The sequence below is a fragment of the Stegostoma tigrinum genome, chromosome 35, assembly GCF_030684315.1.
Source record: "Stegostoma tigrinum isolate sSteTig4 chromosome 35, sSteTig4.hap1, whole genome shotgun sequence".
NCBI classification, from domain to species: Eukaryota; Metazoa; Chordata; class Chondrichthyes; order Orectolobiformes; family Stegostomatidae; genus Stegostoma; species Stegostoma tigrinum.
The window spans coordinates 22,026,356-22,045,033 of record NC_081388.1 but is presented as its reverse complement, the minus strand read 5'-3'; the positions used below and the strand labels follow the sequence as shown (position 1 = coordinate 22,045,033).

General features: G+C 38.9%; 1 protein-coding gene across 1 annotated transcript in view; it reads left to right on the top strand.

Moving 5' to 3' along the window:
• Positions 1–443: 443 nt before the first annotated feature.
• The window catches only part of LOC125447460 (voltage-dependent P/Q-type calcium channel subunit alpha-1A-like), a 606,466-nt gene continuing 588,231 nt past the window's right edge, over positions 444–18,678 (top strand). Inside the window, exon 1 of the mRNA XM_048521818.2 lies at positions 444–1,153. Coding sequence (XP_048377775.2) covers positions 894–1,153 — 260 coding nt within the window. The 5' untranslated portion in view covers positions 444–893. The remainder of the gene's footprint in view (positions 1,154–18,678) is intronic.

Here is an 18,678-nt window from a genome sequence, read left to right as displayed (position 1 = left end):
CCCACCAAAGGACTATTAGACACAATGTTAGAGTGTTACCTTGCAAGCTTTAGAACTGATAAGAATTTCAGAGAGTACGGATCGAAATAGAAAAGCACCCTATTTCCACTAAATTCCTCGTACTGCTTTTCTTGGCATTATGAAATTTGAACCAGTGGAAGATTTATACTTAAAGACCAATAACTCGATCTGGCGTTTAGTCCATCAGGTAATGTTGCCGGTTGATATCTTAAGCAAATTTTGCTGCCGCATTCTCCGAAAACAGGGTGGACTTTACAAAAAAAGAAATTTTTTTTTGATTTTCCTCTCCCTGAGCTTTTTTGAATAAAATCAGATTTCGTTCCCTCATTGGGCAGTAGGAATCATGTGGCTAGCTTTGATGCTGTGGGCTGTTGGTTGGCTGCATAAATCTGATCAGATGCTTCCCATTGCTTACGCTTCACCAGTCGATCGGGTACTCGCAGTCCAGATCCTGATTAATATAAATACACGAGAGAGGACGAAAAATGTTCGGCGATGCAGTATCTGATGGAAACCGATGAAAGGCATGAGTAGATGGTGGATGTTTGCCTGGGAGGCTGTGTGGATTTTACTCTGGGATTCTACAGCTTTGAGATGCAGATGATGCAAAGGCGATCGAGGGAGTAAAAAAAACTGCAGATGCAAAAACGACGAGATCATATATTTGATTTTTGACACGAGGGGAAAATATTTCTTAAATCTACAAATGACCCAGTCTTATGAAGAATTAGCCACTGGACAATGAAAACCTAAGAAAAACAGGGCAAAAATCTAAACTAATTGCATGTGCACCAGTGTTGGAGCAGATGGGATGTAATGTGGAGTTGCCGTATTTATCTACTGAATGGTGATCTTTGGCATCTGTTTATAGAATGGCGAGATTTGGAGACGAGGTGCCGGCCAGGTATGGAGCCGGCCAAGGAGGCGGAGGACGCGGCGGCAGCCGTCAGGGCGGACCGCCAGGAGCACCTCAAAGGATGTACAAGCAGTCGATGGCCCAAAGAGCCCGGACCATGGCTCTCTACAATCCTATCCCAGTCCGACAAAACTGCTTCACAGTTAACAGATCTCTCTTTCTCTTCAGTGAAGACAACTTTGTAAGAAAATATGCCAAAAAGATCACTGAATGGCCATATCCTTTTTTTATTTTGTCTAATTTATTGATTATCTTTTAATACCTTACATGCAAGCAAATAGTGTAAATCGATTGATTAAAAAAATCAAAATGATGTGAATTTCACAGTAGAAAGTACATATGTCAGTCTCGCGGGCATAAATGATAGTACAATGTCAGTTCCACTCGTATAATGGTAGCATTTTCTGTGACTGGCCCTTCATGTAAATTGGATGGCGATTGCTTTGCCATTGCAGTGAGAGGACTATTTGCAAAAAAAAAACAAAATAAAACCAATCACTACCAAAAATGTTGCTATGCTTAAAAATTCCTCCACACTGTGATGCAGCCAATTTCACTTTAAGGATATATAAACAGCTATTTGCAGTTGAAAAAAAATGTTATTGGTACACCCCATCTGATCATAGCTTTAGAATAAATTTAAGAAACCTTTTATTTGGTGCATAATTGCATACTTTTATATTTGTAGTGAATCTGAGCTAGTTAAATGCCTGATGGGAGAAGGATGCATTAACTGGTGTTGCTGACGTGGGGCTGTACCTATTTTAAGGAACCATTCAGAGAGGTTGTGGTGATGAATAGGATTTTTTTTCATGCCTGTGCTCACTTGGTCACATGCACACCAATGAACACATGATCATCGGGATAAGATGCACAGATTGTTGAAAGTCTATACTGGTACCAAGTCCTAATCTGTTCCTTTTTCATGTCTTTATATCCACACACACTTAGCAGAAGAATTGAAAAGAAATGACAATGGGTACATGTGTCTTAGAATTTCTGGCACTGGGAATTCTAGGAATTGTTTAGGTTAATTCATCTTTTTTGATTTTAATCCATATTCTTTACTCATGTTCTGAAAAGTGTGTGTTCTGCATTTTTTTTTGGTGCAGCCTAGGTGCTAATGATTTTGTTTATGTAATACCAGCTCAAACTCCACTTGTGTAAGATTTTTATCCAGCTTTTAGACAATAGACAATAGGTGCTGGAGTAGGCCATTCAGCCCTTCGAGCCAGCACCACCATTCATTATGATCATGGCTGATCATCCACAATCAGTATCCTGTTCCTGCCTTATCCCCATAACTCTTGATTCCACTATCTTTAAGAGCTCTATCCATCTCTTTCTTGAAAGTATCCAGAGAGTTGGCCTCCATTGCCTTCTGGGGCAGAGCATTCCATATATCCACCACTCTCTGGGTGAAGAAGTTTTTCCTCAACTCTGTTCTAAATGGCCTACCCTTTATTTTTAAACTGTGTCCTCTGGTTCTGGACTCACCCATCAGCGGAAACATGCTTCCTGCCTCCAGAGTATCCAATCCCTTAATAATCTTATACGTCTCAATCAGATCTCCTCTCATCCTTCTAAACTGAAGAGTATACAAGCCCAGTCGCTCCAATCTTTCAACATATGATAGTCCCGCCATTCTGGGAATTGACCTTGTGAACCTACGCTGCACTCCCTCAATAGCAAGAGTGTCCTTCCTCAAATTTGGAGACCAAAACTGCACACAATACTCCAGGTGCAGTCTCACCAGGGCCCTGTACAGCTGCAGAAGGACCTCTTTGCTCCTATACTCAATTCCTCTTGTTATGAAGGCCAACATGCTATTAGCTTTCTTCACTGCCTGCTGTACCTGCATGGTTGCTTTCTTTTGCCAGTCATTTGAGCACTGTGAAAGAAAATAGACTGACTTTTTTTTAGGAAAAAATAACAAGCACATTTATTAGGAGAATTAATACCATATCCTATGTATACTGATTTATATCCAACGCTTACCTGACCTCTTCTGTGACTGCTGGTGTTGGTGCTGTGGAATACTAGAACCAAGCATTTCAGTTGCGGTATTACGTAGAGACTTTAATTTGCCCTATCTCAGAAGAGTAACCCCTTGCACATCTTCAAGATTTTGGTTCTTAAGGAAGTAGATTTAGACCATTAAACTGATTTCACGTAGGATATTTACAATCAAAAATAGAGGAAACTTTAATCTCTTCCACTCCCTTCCTAATGAAGGCTTAATTATTCTTAATGTTTCAGTGGCTGAATTTCTCAAGTGTTATCCTTGCAGTTCCATGTTTTTGTCGACATTAAGATCCTCCTCTGTAGTTGTTTGTATTTCTGCACCGCAGAGGATTAATTTTCAGATTTGATATTCCCCATTCCCCTATAAATACCTGTAGAACCTTATTTTCTGAGTCCTACTCCATTCCTTATACACCCTCCAGTACGCTGAGCAGTCTGCTTCTTGTGTGAGGTCCTGTTGTTACCAGTTTTGTTTTGGTTGCAGTGTGTTCACTCTCTGGGCCTCATTGCCCACATCTTTCTTAGTAAATGTACCCCCATCAGCCTCATGTTTCACATATTTCCAGACCTTTCTTGTCTTTTGAGATTCCCCCCGCCGCCCAGCATACCCCACTAACCACCACCATCATCTCTCCCATTAGATGTCCAGTTCCTAATCACTGACCTGTTGCAACTGTTATCACTTGTAAATGCCAAGTGCTGTAAATTTAAATTGTTCAATTTTTTGTGCATTGGCGTGAAGCTAACAGTATCAAATTATACTCAATCAGACATACCTCTGTTTCTGTTATTAGGTAGGTAACTAAGAGTTTTTTTTAATTCCATTGGATTACATAGTGAGGAACTGAAACAGGCTTTTTGTACATCGTGAGGAACTGAAACAGGCTTTTTGGCCCAACTAGTCCATGCTGTTCATTGCTTCACATGAGCCTCTTCCTATCTTACCTCACCTAAATATACCATTGTCATCATCTGTTTCCTTCACCATATAATCCTTGCCTAACTTGTCCTTAAATATACCTGTACTATTTGATTTACCACTCTAGTATTAAGAGTTTCTCCTTTTGTGCCACAGCATGATAGTTGTTTGTATGGTCTGTCACGATTTTAAAGTATATCAGAAGTTGTAATGCTCACGTTGCTGGAATTAATTGATGATATAGAAGAGCATGGATAACTTTTTCATTAGGCAAAATTTCAGTCTAACCTTAAAGGTATTATTAATTAAATATTTAGTTTGAGAAGCAACACTTATGGAGTACAATGGCATTGCTCAAGTTAAAGTTAATTATATGGTGGACTTTTGTGAGACACAGTAAAGTAAGTGGATAATGGAAAACAGCATGTCACCACGTGTGCTCACTTGTACAGATTTGCTGAAAAATGGAAACCAGTCAGAAAAGTTTGCTTTGCACACATATTAAAATTATGGTGTAAATTATATTCAGCATTATACAGATAAGAAATATATAAATTAGAAAATACATGTCATTTGTTTTGCAAAAGCTTTGTACAAACATAATGCACAACAATATTGTCCCTCTTGATACATTAATTCTAAATTACAATAGACAATAGGTGCAGGGGTAGGCCGTTCGGCCTTTCGAGCCAGCACCACCATTCATTTATGATCATGGCTGATCATCCACAATCAGTATCCTGTTCCTGCCTTATCCCCATAACCCTTGATTCCACTATCTTTAAGAGCTCTATCCACCTCTTTCTTGAAAGAATCCAGAGAGTTGGCCTCCACTGCCTTCTGGGGCAGAGCATTCCATATATCCACCACTCTCTGGATGAAGAAGTTTCTTCTCAACTCTGTTCTAAATGGCCTACCCCTTATTTTTAAACTGTGTCCTCTAGTTCTGGACTCTTTCCCCACCCCCCCAATCAACGGGAACATACTTCCTGCCTCCAGAGTGTCCAATCCCTTAATAATCTTATACGCCTCAATCAGATCCCCTCTCATCCTTCTAAACTCAAGTGTATACAAGCCCAGTCGCTCCAATCTTTCAACATATGATAGTCCCGCCATTCCGGGAATTGACCTTGTGAACCTATGCTGCACTCCCTCAATAGCAAGAGTGTCCTTCCTCAAATTTGGAGACCAAAACTGCACACAATACTCCAGGTGCAGTCTCACCAGGGCCCTGTACAGCTGCAGAAGGACCTCTTTGCACCTATACTCAATTCCTCTTGTTATGAAGGCCAGCATGCCATTAGCTTTCTTCACTGCCTGCTGTACGTTCTCTTATTGTATTTATCAAACCTAAAGATATCTAATTGCGTCATTTATATATTCATGTTGATGGGCTTTCTTGATTTTTCTTTTCTATTCCCACAGCTTTTTTACATTCTCTGCCTCTTTCATTTCCTAACTGTATTTTTGTACTCCCTAGAATTTTTTTTGTAGTGAATAATTTTCCAAGATTAACTTTTTTAATTTCATTAATTTTTGTTTTAGAAATTCCCTTGGAATATCTTAAAGTTTCTGTCCACAGAGAAGCTAAAATTCATAGTTGGATACAATTAACATCATAGAAAAAAGCGTAATTGGTTTATGTGATGTTTTATGCCCTTCTTGCCACACTTCTTCCTTTAGCCTTCATTTTGTATTCCTCTATTCCTTTTTCCTCCCTTAATTTATTTTCCCCTGCAATGTATCTCTAATACTTGCATCAGCATTCCATGCCATATCATTTTCTATATCCCATCACTGTCAAAAGGTTTACCTTGAATTCCTTGGATTTATTGGTGACCCTAAGTTTGGACATGGTTGTGGACTGGACCAGACCAAACCCCTTTCAGACATATCAAAGAGATAGCCTACATCCTAACTTTTACCTTCTTTAAGGTGCCGTGTTCTAGGTGTAATTTGGTTGGTACGCTACTCAATTTTAAGCAAAACATAGTTTATTCTTACTGCACAGTTAAAATACAAACAGTACAAAGAAGAATTTGTGTAACTTTAACTCTATTGGAAAACCGAAAAGAATAATAGATTATTTAACTACTAAGCAGCAGCTGCTCCAATATTAGTAACACCCTGTAAACACACCCTTGGCAAAGAAAATTCAGTAAAACAGATTCTCTCTCTGCTGCCAGAACTACATGTGAGACAGAGCTTCCATAGCCAACTTCAAAACTCAATAATTGCTGAAAGCTGAACTATAACCCCGGTTCTGTGGGAGCCTGACTCCACTCATTCATGCCACTTCTATTGTTTGAAATTAAATAAAAAGCCCCAAGGCTCCTCAAGCTGTTTACTTTATTGACTTGGAGGAAACAGCTCAATGCCTATTGTTGAAAACCTCTCTTCAAATAAAAGGACAAAATATATCTCTAAAAGCTGTAGTATCAACATAGCTCCACCCCCTTAAAAATGAACAGCCAATATACAAAGATGGTTTTCTTCTTATAAAAAATCTTTAGTCTTACACTGTTTGGTACACCACTGTACATAACCATTGATTCTAAGCACACAAACATTCAATAATACAGCTCATCTCAATCCCTTTCTTCCTCCACCGGACACCTTAATTTCCTTCAAAATAGTGACAATGCTTCGGCAATTGCATTCTCTCATCCTGCAGCATGTATAATTTTCACATTTAAATATCTGTAACAATAAACTCCATTATAAAGAGTATGCTATTTTTACCTTTTACATTTTTCCAAAAGTGTAAAAGGGTTATGATTAGTATATATTGATGAGTATATTAGTATTGGCAACATAAACGTTGAAATAAAAACAAAGTTGCTGGAAAAGCTCAGCAGGTCTGGTGGCATCTGTGGAGGAGAAAACAGAGATAATGTTTCGCGTCAGGTGTGACCCTTCCTCAGAACTTCTGTTTTCTCCTCCACAGATGCTGCCAGACCTGCTGACCTTTTCCAGGAACTTTGTTTTTGTTCTTGATTTACAGCATCTGCATTTCTTTTGGTTTTTATAAATGTTGCAATGCCAACACCAAACTGATGGTCTCTCTCAATTGTGAAGTATTCCTTTTGATGAATATTTAACTTACTGGAAAAATATCCAATAGGTCTTGCTATCTTCTCTTTGTCATCTTGGAAGAGTACACCACCATCACCCAAATCACTAGTGTTAATAGCCACTTTGAATAGCTTTGCATAATTAGGTATGGCTAATACTCGGGTGGTGGTTGGCACAGCTTTCAGGCTGCCAACTGCCTTGTGATAATCCTCTTGTCCACTGGAATTTCCTGCACTTCTTAGGAAGGCAGTCAGTGGAGCAACCATGCTCCTAAAGTTTGGTACTAAATTTCAATTAAAAAACTGCTCCGTCCAGGAATTGTAATACTTCCCTTTTCATCGATGGATGGGAAACTCCTGGATAACATTTGTTTTCATATCCGGTGGAGCCATTTGTTCATGTCCAATGACATTCCCAAGGAACGTGACTTGGGCTTTTATGAACTCATTCTTGGCCAGCTTTATCACCAAGCTCACCTTCTGAAGATGTTCGACCAATTGAGATGAATGCTGCAAATGTTCCTTCCATGTGTGACTAAAAATCACCAGATCAGCGATTTATACCATACAATTGGGTAATCCCACTGACCTTATTGGTTAGTCTTCAAAATGTTGCTGGTGCATTTTACATACCGAATGGTATGACTTTAAATTTGTCCACTCCATTTGGTGTTACAAAAGCTGAAATTTTCTTTGCTCCCGTGGATGAAGGTATCTGCCGGTATCCTTTGTGTAAGTCCAGCTTTGAAAAATAGGTTGCTTGTCCTAATTTCTCAATACGGTGTTCCAACCATGGAAATAGTAAATTCCCATTTGCCAGTATTTAGCCCATATCCCTCTAAACCTTTACTTATTCACATATCCATCCAGATGCCTTTTAACTGTAGTAATTGCACCAGCCTCCTCCACTTCCTCTGGCAGCTCACTTCTCACACACCCCACCCTCTACATGAAAAATCGTTCCTCTCTCACCTTCAACCTATGCCCTCTAGTTTTGGACTCCCCTACCCTAGGGAAAAGACCTCCCCTGTTCTTCCTATCCAACGCACCTCATGATTTTATAAAGTTCTATAAGGTTATCCCTTGGAGTCCGATGCTGCAAGGAAAGTAGCCCCAGCCTATTCGGCCTCTCCCTATAGCTCAATCCCTTCATTCCCAGCACCATCCTTGTAAATCTTTTCTGAACCCTTTCACGTTTCACAGTATGTTCAGCAGGGAGGCCAGAATTAGATGCAGTATTCCAAAAGTGTCCTAACTCATGCGCTGTACAGCTGCAACATCGCTTCCCAAGTCCAGCACTCCATGCACTGACCAATAAAGGCAAGCATACCAAACACCACCTTCATTACCTTGAGTGCAACTCCACCTTCAAGGAACTATGAACCTACACTTCAGGGTCATTTTGTTCTGCAACACTCCCTAGGACCTTAGCATTAAGTGTACAAGTCCTGCCCTGATTTGCCCTACCAAAATATAGCATCTCACATTTATCTAAATTAAACTCATCTGCAACTCGTCGGCCCATCTGATCATGGTCCTGTTGTACTCTGAAGTAACCTTCTTCGTTGTCCACCACACCTCTCCAATGTATCACTAAGCTAATAGTGTTACAATAGCTATCAATTATTTATATATTCTTATATTTTGCAACAACAGGCATATATATTTGAGATTTTGTAGCTGCAGAGTCTAATGACACAGAAGAAACTATGCAATCTACCCTTCCCATGAAGGCCCTTTGACAGAGCTATTTAATTCCCAAACCTTATCCTGTTTGATAGTTATTGTTGTATTTGTTTACATAATTATTTTGGGCACTGCATAAATTACTACATAAAATAAAACTTAAAAAATCTCATTGTGCTTTTGCCAATCATCTTAAATGTGTGCATCCTGGTTATCAATCTTCGGATTAGTTGCAACAGTTGCTACCATCTATGCTGATCAAAACCCTTTATAATTTTGAACACCTACTGGATCCCCTAACCTCTTCTGTAAAATGAACCCTAGATACTCCAATCTTTGTGAACCTTATCTTTGCTACCGTTCCAGTAAATCTCATCTACTCCTTTTCCTAATAAATTGTTTGATGCACCCAATAAGTTACAATTCTCCAGCTGAGGCTTAACCAGTAACTTATAAATATGCATACCTTTGCTTTTATATTCAATGCCTTTATTTATAAACGCCTACAATCTAGCATGCTTTTTTAAAAAATAGTTTTTTTTAAAAGCATAGTATCAACTTATCCTAATCATTAAAATCGTATCACAACAGTCAGATTGGAAGTTCTCCTGCTTCCCTGCAGGTGGGCAGCATATTGTCAATGCATTCCTGTTCACTTGCAACCTGACCTTTTTTATTTGAAGATAAAAGTGGAATGACGACAAAGTATGTACTCCTTTTGCTTGGTGATACCGAGTTGATGTTGGTTTTTCCAGGTGTGGTGCTCTCCCTAACTTGTAAAAAGGCTCATTTAATCATGCTACCTGTCCTCCACTGGCTCAAAATCTCCAGATTTATACTTTTTAAAAATTTTCATTTTTTTCCAATCTCCAAAGGACTGTGTTTAATTCTTTATTAACCACTTATTCACAGCACTGATCTTCCTACTGATTCTGGCTTATTGTTTATCTCAGTCTTCTGTATGCTGTCATTTTCTTTTGCCTATTCATTCTCTCCAACTCTGCCATCAAGAACTATCTGTTGAACTTCTACTTTTGGTCACCTTTCCTAAATTATTTTAATTCATGAGATTTGAGTGTTGCTGACAAAACCAGGATTAAGCTTATTTCCCGCCGAGTGCTCATCACAAAAGAGGTTGGTTATCCCTGCCTCAAGGCTGTAAAAACAGGAAAAACTTGACTTTCTTCAAAGATTGTTTTGCATCTTTAGCACAATATGACAAATTCAAAATATGTCTGTGTACTGTAAATCCTTAACGAACCATAGTAAGCTAGTTTATTATACGCCTTATCAATTCTCTTAACATCCATTTAAGGAAAAGTGCACCTCTTCCTCTCATGCAGTGTTTCTAAATCAAGATGACATGCAGGTCACCACTCCTCTCTTGTATAGCCCCAAGCTAGTGTGAGGGGTCCACAGGAATAAGTTCATGTCAGACATTTCTTTCTCCACTCGATGGCGTAGCTGATACAAACTGACATTTTGTCTCCATGAAATTGTTGCATATTCACTTTCTTGCCCCTTCCTCAGTTCACTTAATGGGGATGCTGAAAAGGAGGCATCTGCAAAAGCAAGACACAGACGAAATTCTGGTATTATTCAGCAGGCCATTTGGTATTTGTGGAGTTTGTTAGAATCAGCCAGAAACCAGTAATATTTAAATTTTTGGAAGGGAAATCTGAAATCCCAGCTATTTACTAAAAGAATAACGCCACCAATTTCACTGCTTGAAATGGAACAATTTTTATTACACAAGAGTAAAAGGACATGAATACTAATAACTATGCTGTGTCACAAAGCTATTTTTAAAAAAAATTTTAAGATACAATGAACAGACAATTCTACTCAAGTAAATTTCCTAACTCAAAAATGTCTGTCAATTTCAATTAGACCATTTGGAAAAAAAATCAAGTCAAAAACTTATCAGAAATTGGAAGATTTGCCGCTATTGAATCTGGGTACTGCTTTGAAGTTAAGGGTCAAGATTTCTTGTGACTTTTACTTGTACTCAGTAAGGTGTTCATTCAACCTCCAAATGTCTGATGGTTGTAGACTCTTATTTCAAGGCATTCATAGTACAGTAAACAAAGCCACCTTGGGTTTCATTCTTCAACTCTTATGATTTAAAACCCCTAAATGTAGAATGTGAAAAGTTGTTAGATAGCTGTGGAACTGTAGCATTTTTCAAAAAAGTCGGGGGAAATTTTGATGAGGATCGAGGGCAGAATGTTGGCTATGGTTTTTCCCATTTTCCTGTTGAAGTCCAAGCTGTAGGAAATACTGATTTAGTGAAATTGAGTATGGAGGTCTCCAGTTCCATGAGCAAATTCAAACTTAATGTCAAGTTTCAAGATTAGTAGGGCAACTGCTGATCTCATCCATCACTATCACACTGTTACTCCAGTGTGCATACAGTGTTGAGGCTCGAAACGTCAGCTTTCCTGCTTGGCCTACTGTGTTCATCCAGCACTACACCTTATCTCGGATTCTCCAGCATCTGCAGTTCCCATTATCTCTGCATACAGTAACATACCTAAATTACACATGCTGAGATTCTCACAGCTGTTATGTTTCTTCACCAAAATCCGTAACTCAAACCTAGTGTAACCAATGACATAATGAGGGCAGATCTCATTCGGAGTTAAATAATTCAGTTTAACAAGTGCAACAGTGTTGCTAGATTAACAGTTGAATGTGTTTCTTTGATATGTGAATCTCATTTCTGGAAGTTACAAGTTCACTTAAGAGTTTGTGGTCCCAGGATATGTTAAAAGAATGATACTTTTAAACTGATGTAATCCATTACATTTAAAAAAAATCTTTATGTACCTACAAATACATAGTATGACGTTTAATCTTTTTTGAAATTGTTCTCAAGTACTGTATAGCCAAATAGTCCAGAAGTAATTTACAAGTTATCTCCTATAGGTTTTACTCATGGTATATCAGTGGGTACGGTAGAAAAGTGCATTAAATAGTCCAAAATTGTTTAGATTTTACAGAAAATAATCAGAACTATGCAAGATGATTTTTAAAATGTGGACCATTTGAAGCATGATGTGCACTCAATGCAGAAAAACGTAAATTCGAGAGGGATTATTTCTGCCTTAAAATGACATTGAGGTGTTTTAAGTTACTAAATGCTTTTTAAGTTTTAAGTTACTACATTGCTGAATCATAGTGGTTCTACAGCTTAAAAATTCTTTTCAATAAATATGTTTTAATTAGCTGTGTCTCAATCATGAATGTCAGTCCCAGTAATCTCCTTGCCCACTGTTTCATTACTGTCACAATGACAGACTGGTAGTTGTCACATGTGGTTGTTAGTCTTCAAGCCTAGATATGTTCATCTTTACTCGCATTAAATCTCACCCACCATCTTGAGTAATTATAGTGCTCATTTCTTAACTGAAGTTGAGATGCAACATTAGCCCCAAGAAATAACTATCTCCAGAAATACAAGTCCACCTCTAGAAACATGAAATGTGCTGGAGGTGTGGAAATGAAGATCTCCAGAACGTTGAGCTGAATCTTCCAATCCCAGATGTAGTGGGCCTGGAAATAGGAAGACAATTTAGTTAGGCAGGACGGTAATATCCCAGATCTCCTGTGCTTTCCCACCTTTACTTGAATTAAGTTATGACTGGGAAAGCCCAAACCAGACCTTCCTGCTTCACTGCCAGTTGGGCCATTAAATTGTCAATTAGTCACTTAACAACCACTTGAGGGTCTATTCCCACCTGGGCCAAAGTATCTCATCTTCAGGTATGACAGAGAGTCAGTCCATCTGACTGGTAAACCATTGTGGATAGGCTATTAGTTTTGAGAAGGTGTGGTATCTGTTGATTTGCATTGACTTGTGCTTGATTGAGGAACTGGACATCAGGCAGGAGGGATGGTTGCTGAACACTATCTTTCAGTATTCCCCTACTCCTCTGACTGACTGACTTGCTGGTAACTGTTTCTAGGCAGGATTTCCATTTCCAGGGACTGTATTCTGGAGGAAGGCTGTCTGCTGCTTTCTCAGCTGTCTGTTTGGAGAAAGATGCAGCACACCTTGCAAAAACATCAGGTCGGGTTTCTAGGCACCTATTTATTGAGCATGAGACCCAAAAAGAAACAGAAGGTCCCACACTGACTCTTCATGTTTGGGACCATTTTTGCTAAATTCAGTGCAGACAAATAGTTTAAAAGCTTTTAAACTAACTATCCCTGGGATGACAAACTCTTAAGTGAATGAATTTGTAGCTTCCAAAGTCTCCAAACTGCACTGATGATAGACTCGATGTTGTATGAGATTGGAGAATATTTAAATCCATTGCTAAAAGGGTAACTAAACACAAACCTGTTCATAATTTAGGATTGATATATTTAAATATTAAGACCAAGTTTATTCTAAAGTTAAGGAAGTTTTACTGTGAACCTGATCCATACAAACTTGACGTTGATGACCTTGAACAGCCTGTGGCAATTAAATGCTTTTCATATTTTCATTCTAATTACCGATGTTCATATTAACCGAAAAGGCTCATTCGTTTCCATTCTACAGTTACAAGTTTTCTTTCAGTTGTCCCTGGAGCATACTAATGAAGACTTTGGACAGGGAAGTAAAGAAAGACAGAAACAGTTGAAATATATTTATAAAGTTCATATAGCTGAATTTGACTTTTGTTTGGTCTTTGTGTAAGAATGTCTTCTGGAGGCAAAGAGATCTTTGTGGTTTTAAGGACAAAATCAAATAAATGTCTTCTAAATGGTAAGTTTTATGGAGGGTTTCTAGCGGGAGAACCAAGTTACTTTTCTGAATCCTGGAGGAGGCGTACATGGACAAACAAAGTTAATTTGACACTTGATTTTACTAACATATTTGGTTCTGTCATCCTTTGAACTGATTAGTGTATGCACAGCACAGTCTCTGACTAAGACTCCCAATAGGCCCCCCAATTTCCATATTAAAAGTTAGTAACAATCTGAAGATGGCAGGCTGCTTGGATACCTGTGGTAGATGTCTTTCAAAATAGAACAATATTTGTTGCCAGAGTTAACAAGACATTGAGAAATCTGACAGCATTTCCATACCATTAACATGAAGCAGAGAATGAAAATGACAGTAATAATATTGTGAAATCTAATTTTAAGCAGTATTTTGTCTTTATAGTAAAACTATATGATTTTAGCCAATTGATATGAAAACAAAATAAAAACTTGTGCATACACTGAAAATCTAAAACAAAAATGCAAAATGCGGCAAACACTCGGGAGGTGAGGAGCATCTGTGAAGAGAGATTGAATTGTGGCCTCCAGTTTCACTTTCCTGCCTGTACCCAGCTCCTGACTCCCCAATCTTGTCTTCCTTGTTGGTCAGAAATCTGTGTAATGTAGCCTTGTGTCTTTAATGACCCAGCCTCCACTGCTGTGTGGGAAGAATAATTCCAAAGGTGTGGAATAAATTCTTGCTTACTTTCTTCAATGAGAGAATCATTTTATTTTTAACTGTGGCCCTGAGTCCTAGACTGCTCTAGGAGAAGGAACATTCCTACAATTCCGTCAAGCCCCTTTGTCAGAATCTCTCCTGTTTTAATAAATCACTTCTCATTCCTCTTAACTTCGAGTGGTTATTGCTCAGCTTGCTAAAGCTGTTGTCCCTGTGCTAGGCCAGAATCCTAGAACTCCTGACCTATCAACACTATGGGTGTACTTACACCTCAGGCACTGCAGTTGTTCAAGTAGCAGCTGACCAGCAGGGCACTTACAATGGGCAATAAATACCAGCCCAGCTAGCGACACCTATATCCCATGTTTTTTTAAATTTAAAAAACCTTTACTGGTGACTTCTTTCCTTTGCTGTATCTAGTTTACCTAAATTGATTCCCCATCTTGATCTTTGAAACCAAGATTTCTCAAAATTTTACTGGTTTTATTCTCTTTATTAATGGTACTTTTTGTTTTATTGGTCATGGGATATTGGTGTCAGTGGCTAGCTCAGTATTTATTGCTCATGCCTAATTGCCCTAACGCGAGTGGCTTACTAGACCATTTCAGGGGATAGTTAAGAGCCAAACACATAACTGTGTGCTTGAAGTCCCATGTAGGCCAGACCAGTTAAGGATAAAGTATTTGCTTCCCCGTAGAACATTAGTGAACTAGATGAGAATTTATGTTAGTTGACAGTTATTACATGCTTCCTATTAGGCTAGTTTTTACATTCCAGTTTGTTATAGAATTGAATTTTCACCTGTTACCATTGCAGAATTTGAACCCATGCCCAGAACATCGCTCTGAGGTTCTGGATTTCTAGTCCAGTGACATTATCACTATGGGGGAGGTGGTGTCACTGGCCTAGTAATTCAGATCCTCAATCTAATATTCTGAGGTTACGGGTTTGAGTCCCACAATGACAGGTAGATTTTTTTCCTTGTTGAATTCAAAATTTCACTATCATTAAAAAGCTGGCCAAATGGTGACCATTTAATCACCATTGATAGCCATTAAAAACCCATCTGGTTAACTAAAGTACTTCTAAGGAGGCCTGACTCCGGACCCACCGATGTGGAAGACTCTCCACTATCATTTGGGCAATGAGGTCAAGTAATAAGTGCTGGCCTAATCAGCAATGCCCATATCCCATGAATAAATTTTATGAAAACACAGACTCACCACCTTTCTTTTTTCTTGTTTTTCTGAAATTTTATGTACCAGCTTTGACCTCCCGTAACCATGCTTCTGATATAGCTATTGTAAGAATTTTTCTCTTTTACTTTCAGTGCATTTAACTGAGTGATACATATGTTTAATTCCTTTGATTCTGCCTTTTCTTAAAAAAAACTGTTTTGGCTACTCTGACCTTACTTTCTGGTACACATTTATGCTTGTAATCTCTGCTCCTTCCCATCGCACTTTGTTATTTCTTTATGCTAATGCCTTTTCTTTCTCTTTACAAAAAAAAATCCACATCTCCCCCCAACTATATAATTTGTTTTCCTCTCTACAGCCTCAATGTGCCAGGACAGTAGTCCTAACTCAGCCAGGCACTCCCATAGTATAGCCTCACTTTTTTTTCCCCATCCAAATGAATCAGAATCCATTTGTTTCACAGTAATCTGTGGGCTGCACATTCAACTCTCTTAGGGCTTAGGCTCCTCCAGTGCAACCTTTTGGATCCCTATACCTGCCTCACTTGCAGCCAAATTCCCATGAAGCTGACCACAGGCTACATATATCAAATCTGATCAAAAGAGTATGACAGCCTCTTGAAACAAACTGTTGAGATAACATTCCCCTCCCCTCATCATTCCTTCAGAAGCTTGAATTGCAGAATGTCAACAGTGATCCAAAGTTCTTCACATTACAGGTAATTATTGTAGATGTGGTTGCAGTGCATTGCTCAGATGTACACCAACTCCCCTGTGCTACAGCTACAACATATCAGCTGCCCTGATTTTTTAAAAAATTGTTTTATTTAACTGATTTAAGTTAAAAATATCACTTGATTATAATCTGTATTTTATCAAGTGCTATTAACTGGCTTATCTATAAATTTAATACAACACCTATGTCACCTCAGTACCAGTTTAAATGACTGCCCCCTTTTAGACAAATCAGAAAATAAAAGTTAAAACTCGCCAACTAACAACACCATGTCTGCTGACCTAAATAGGCTTTAGTTTTCAGATTCAATGTCTACATTCTGGCATCCTCTCTTAAAGCACTTTATTTTCGTTAAAGGTTAGGCAGCATTGTATCAAATTCCCAGTTTACACCGTACACTGTACAGTATCTCAAGCTGCTATCTTGATGCTCGCTTACTTTGTGTGCTTAGCAAAACCATGTATATTTATACCATCTGAAATACTAGAAATGAGTCAGGCACTGCTGGCTGAAGAAACTAGTTCTGACTAGCTTTTAAACTGACTGTAGCTGACTCTCCAGCTTTTTTGTTTCAAAGACTGGAAGGAACTTAAATTTTATAGTAATTTGTAGTTAAATGCTAAATACAGATTATACTAGATTTTAGAAAGTGATGATCCTTAAAATTCCCTCACTCACCAAATGTCTAAGCACTTGCTCTTTCTGGAGATACTAGCTGTCTGCTTGGTAGGTAGCATACAGTCAACTTTACTTTGTCCATAGTACTAAAAACTGTACATAAGAATTTTCTGTCCATTGTTCTGAAATTTGCTGAACCCGTGGGAGCTGTTGGTGGTGCTGAAATCGGTTGACTGCACGCAGCAGTCTGTTGTGATACCATTTTACCCTGTTAGAGAATTTCTTAAATAGGATTAGTGATCGATCAGGCAAATGACTATGGATCTGAATGATGCACATTCTTTCAAAATGTGGACTGTACACCTTTCAGATCCAGAATTTGCTCCCAGTAAGAAATTAACTGGTTCATTTAAGCACTGAAACTTGAACCAAAATATTATGGCTAATTCACACTTGTCAAAAGCTGCTATTCACATGCAGAACCTGATCCTCTGCAGGCAAAAGGAGTCTATCGAGGCATTATCAACTTTTCAATCAAACAAAAGCTTGGTGACATTCTTAGGACTCGTCTAAAATAGTGAGAGCTGATTTGCCTCTTTTTTTTAACTCTAACTCATTCAAAAGCTATGGGGTAACCTTATTTTGGTGTATTCCATATGGTAATGTCTTGACAAACCAGTTCACTTGCCCAGCTGATCAACATGTTGCCTTTCATGCAGTATGAAGATAGTCCTGGCCTATTCAGCCTCTCTGTTCAAACATAGAAAATAGGCCATTCAGCCCTTGGAGCCTGCTCCACCATTCACTTGGATTATGGCTGATCATCATACTCAGTACCTGTTCCTGCTTTTGCCACACACCCTTTGGCGCTAGGAATTTTATCTGTCTCTTTCTTGATAACATTCAATGCTTTGCTCTCAACTGCTTTCTGTGGCAGAAATTCCACAAGCTCGCTACACTCTGCTTTAAAAAGATTCTCCTAATCCATAACCACTGACTGTGATCCCTGGCTCTGGACTCACTAGTCATTGGGAACATGCTTTCTGTGTTTACCCGGTTTAGTTCTGTTAGAATTTTATAGGTTTCTATAAGATCTCCCTTGTTCTTTTAAACTCAAGTGAATGTACTCAGAGTCATAGGGTAGTACAGCAAGGAAACAGACCATTTGGTCCAACTTGTTTATGCAGACCAGATATCCTAAATTAATCTATTTCCATTTGTCAGTATTTGGCTCATATACCCATTCTGATGCCTTTGAAATGTTGCAATTGTACCAGCCTCCACAACTTTCTTTGGCAGCTCATTCCGTACACACACCATCCTGTGCATGACAAGATTGCCCCTCAGATCCCTTTTAAATCTTTTCCCTCTCACCTTAAACCTATGCTCTCTAGTTTTGAAACCCCTCCACCCCAGGGAAAAGACCTTGTCTATTCACCCTATCGATGCCCCTCATGATTTTATAAACCTATATGAGGCCACCGCTCAGCCTCCAATGCCTTGGGAAAGATAGCCCCAGCCTATTCAGCCTCTCCGTATAGCTCAAAATCTCCAAAACCCCAACGGCATCGTTGTAAGTCTTTTCTGAAACCTTTCAGGTTTCACAATATCCTTCCTATAGCAGGGAGACCAGAACTGCATGCACTATTCCAAAAGTGCCCTAAGCAATGTTCTGTACATCTGCAACATGACCTCCCGACTCCTATACTCAGTGCATTGACCAAAAAAGGAAAGCATACCAAACACCTTCCTCCTATTCTGTCTACCTGGGACTCCACTTTTAAGGAACTATGAACCTGCTCACCAAAGTCTCTTTTTTTTTAAGCAACGCTCCCCAGGACCTTACTATTAAGTGTGTAAGCCCTGCCTTGACTTGCCTTTCCTAACAGAGCTTCATACATCAGTTCTGCCATTCCAACCTTTGTTGCACTCCCTTAATAGCCAGAACATCCTTTTTCAGGCAGAGAGCAAAACTGTACAGAGCTGCCCAGGTGGTCTTACCAAGTCCTCCTCTACAAGTGCAGCAAGACAACCCTGTTCCTGTACTCAAA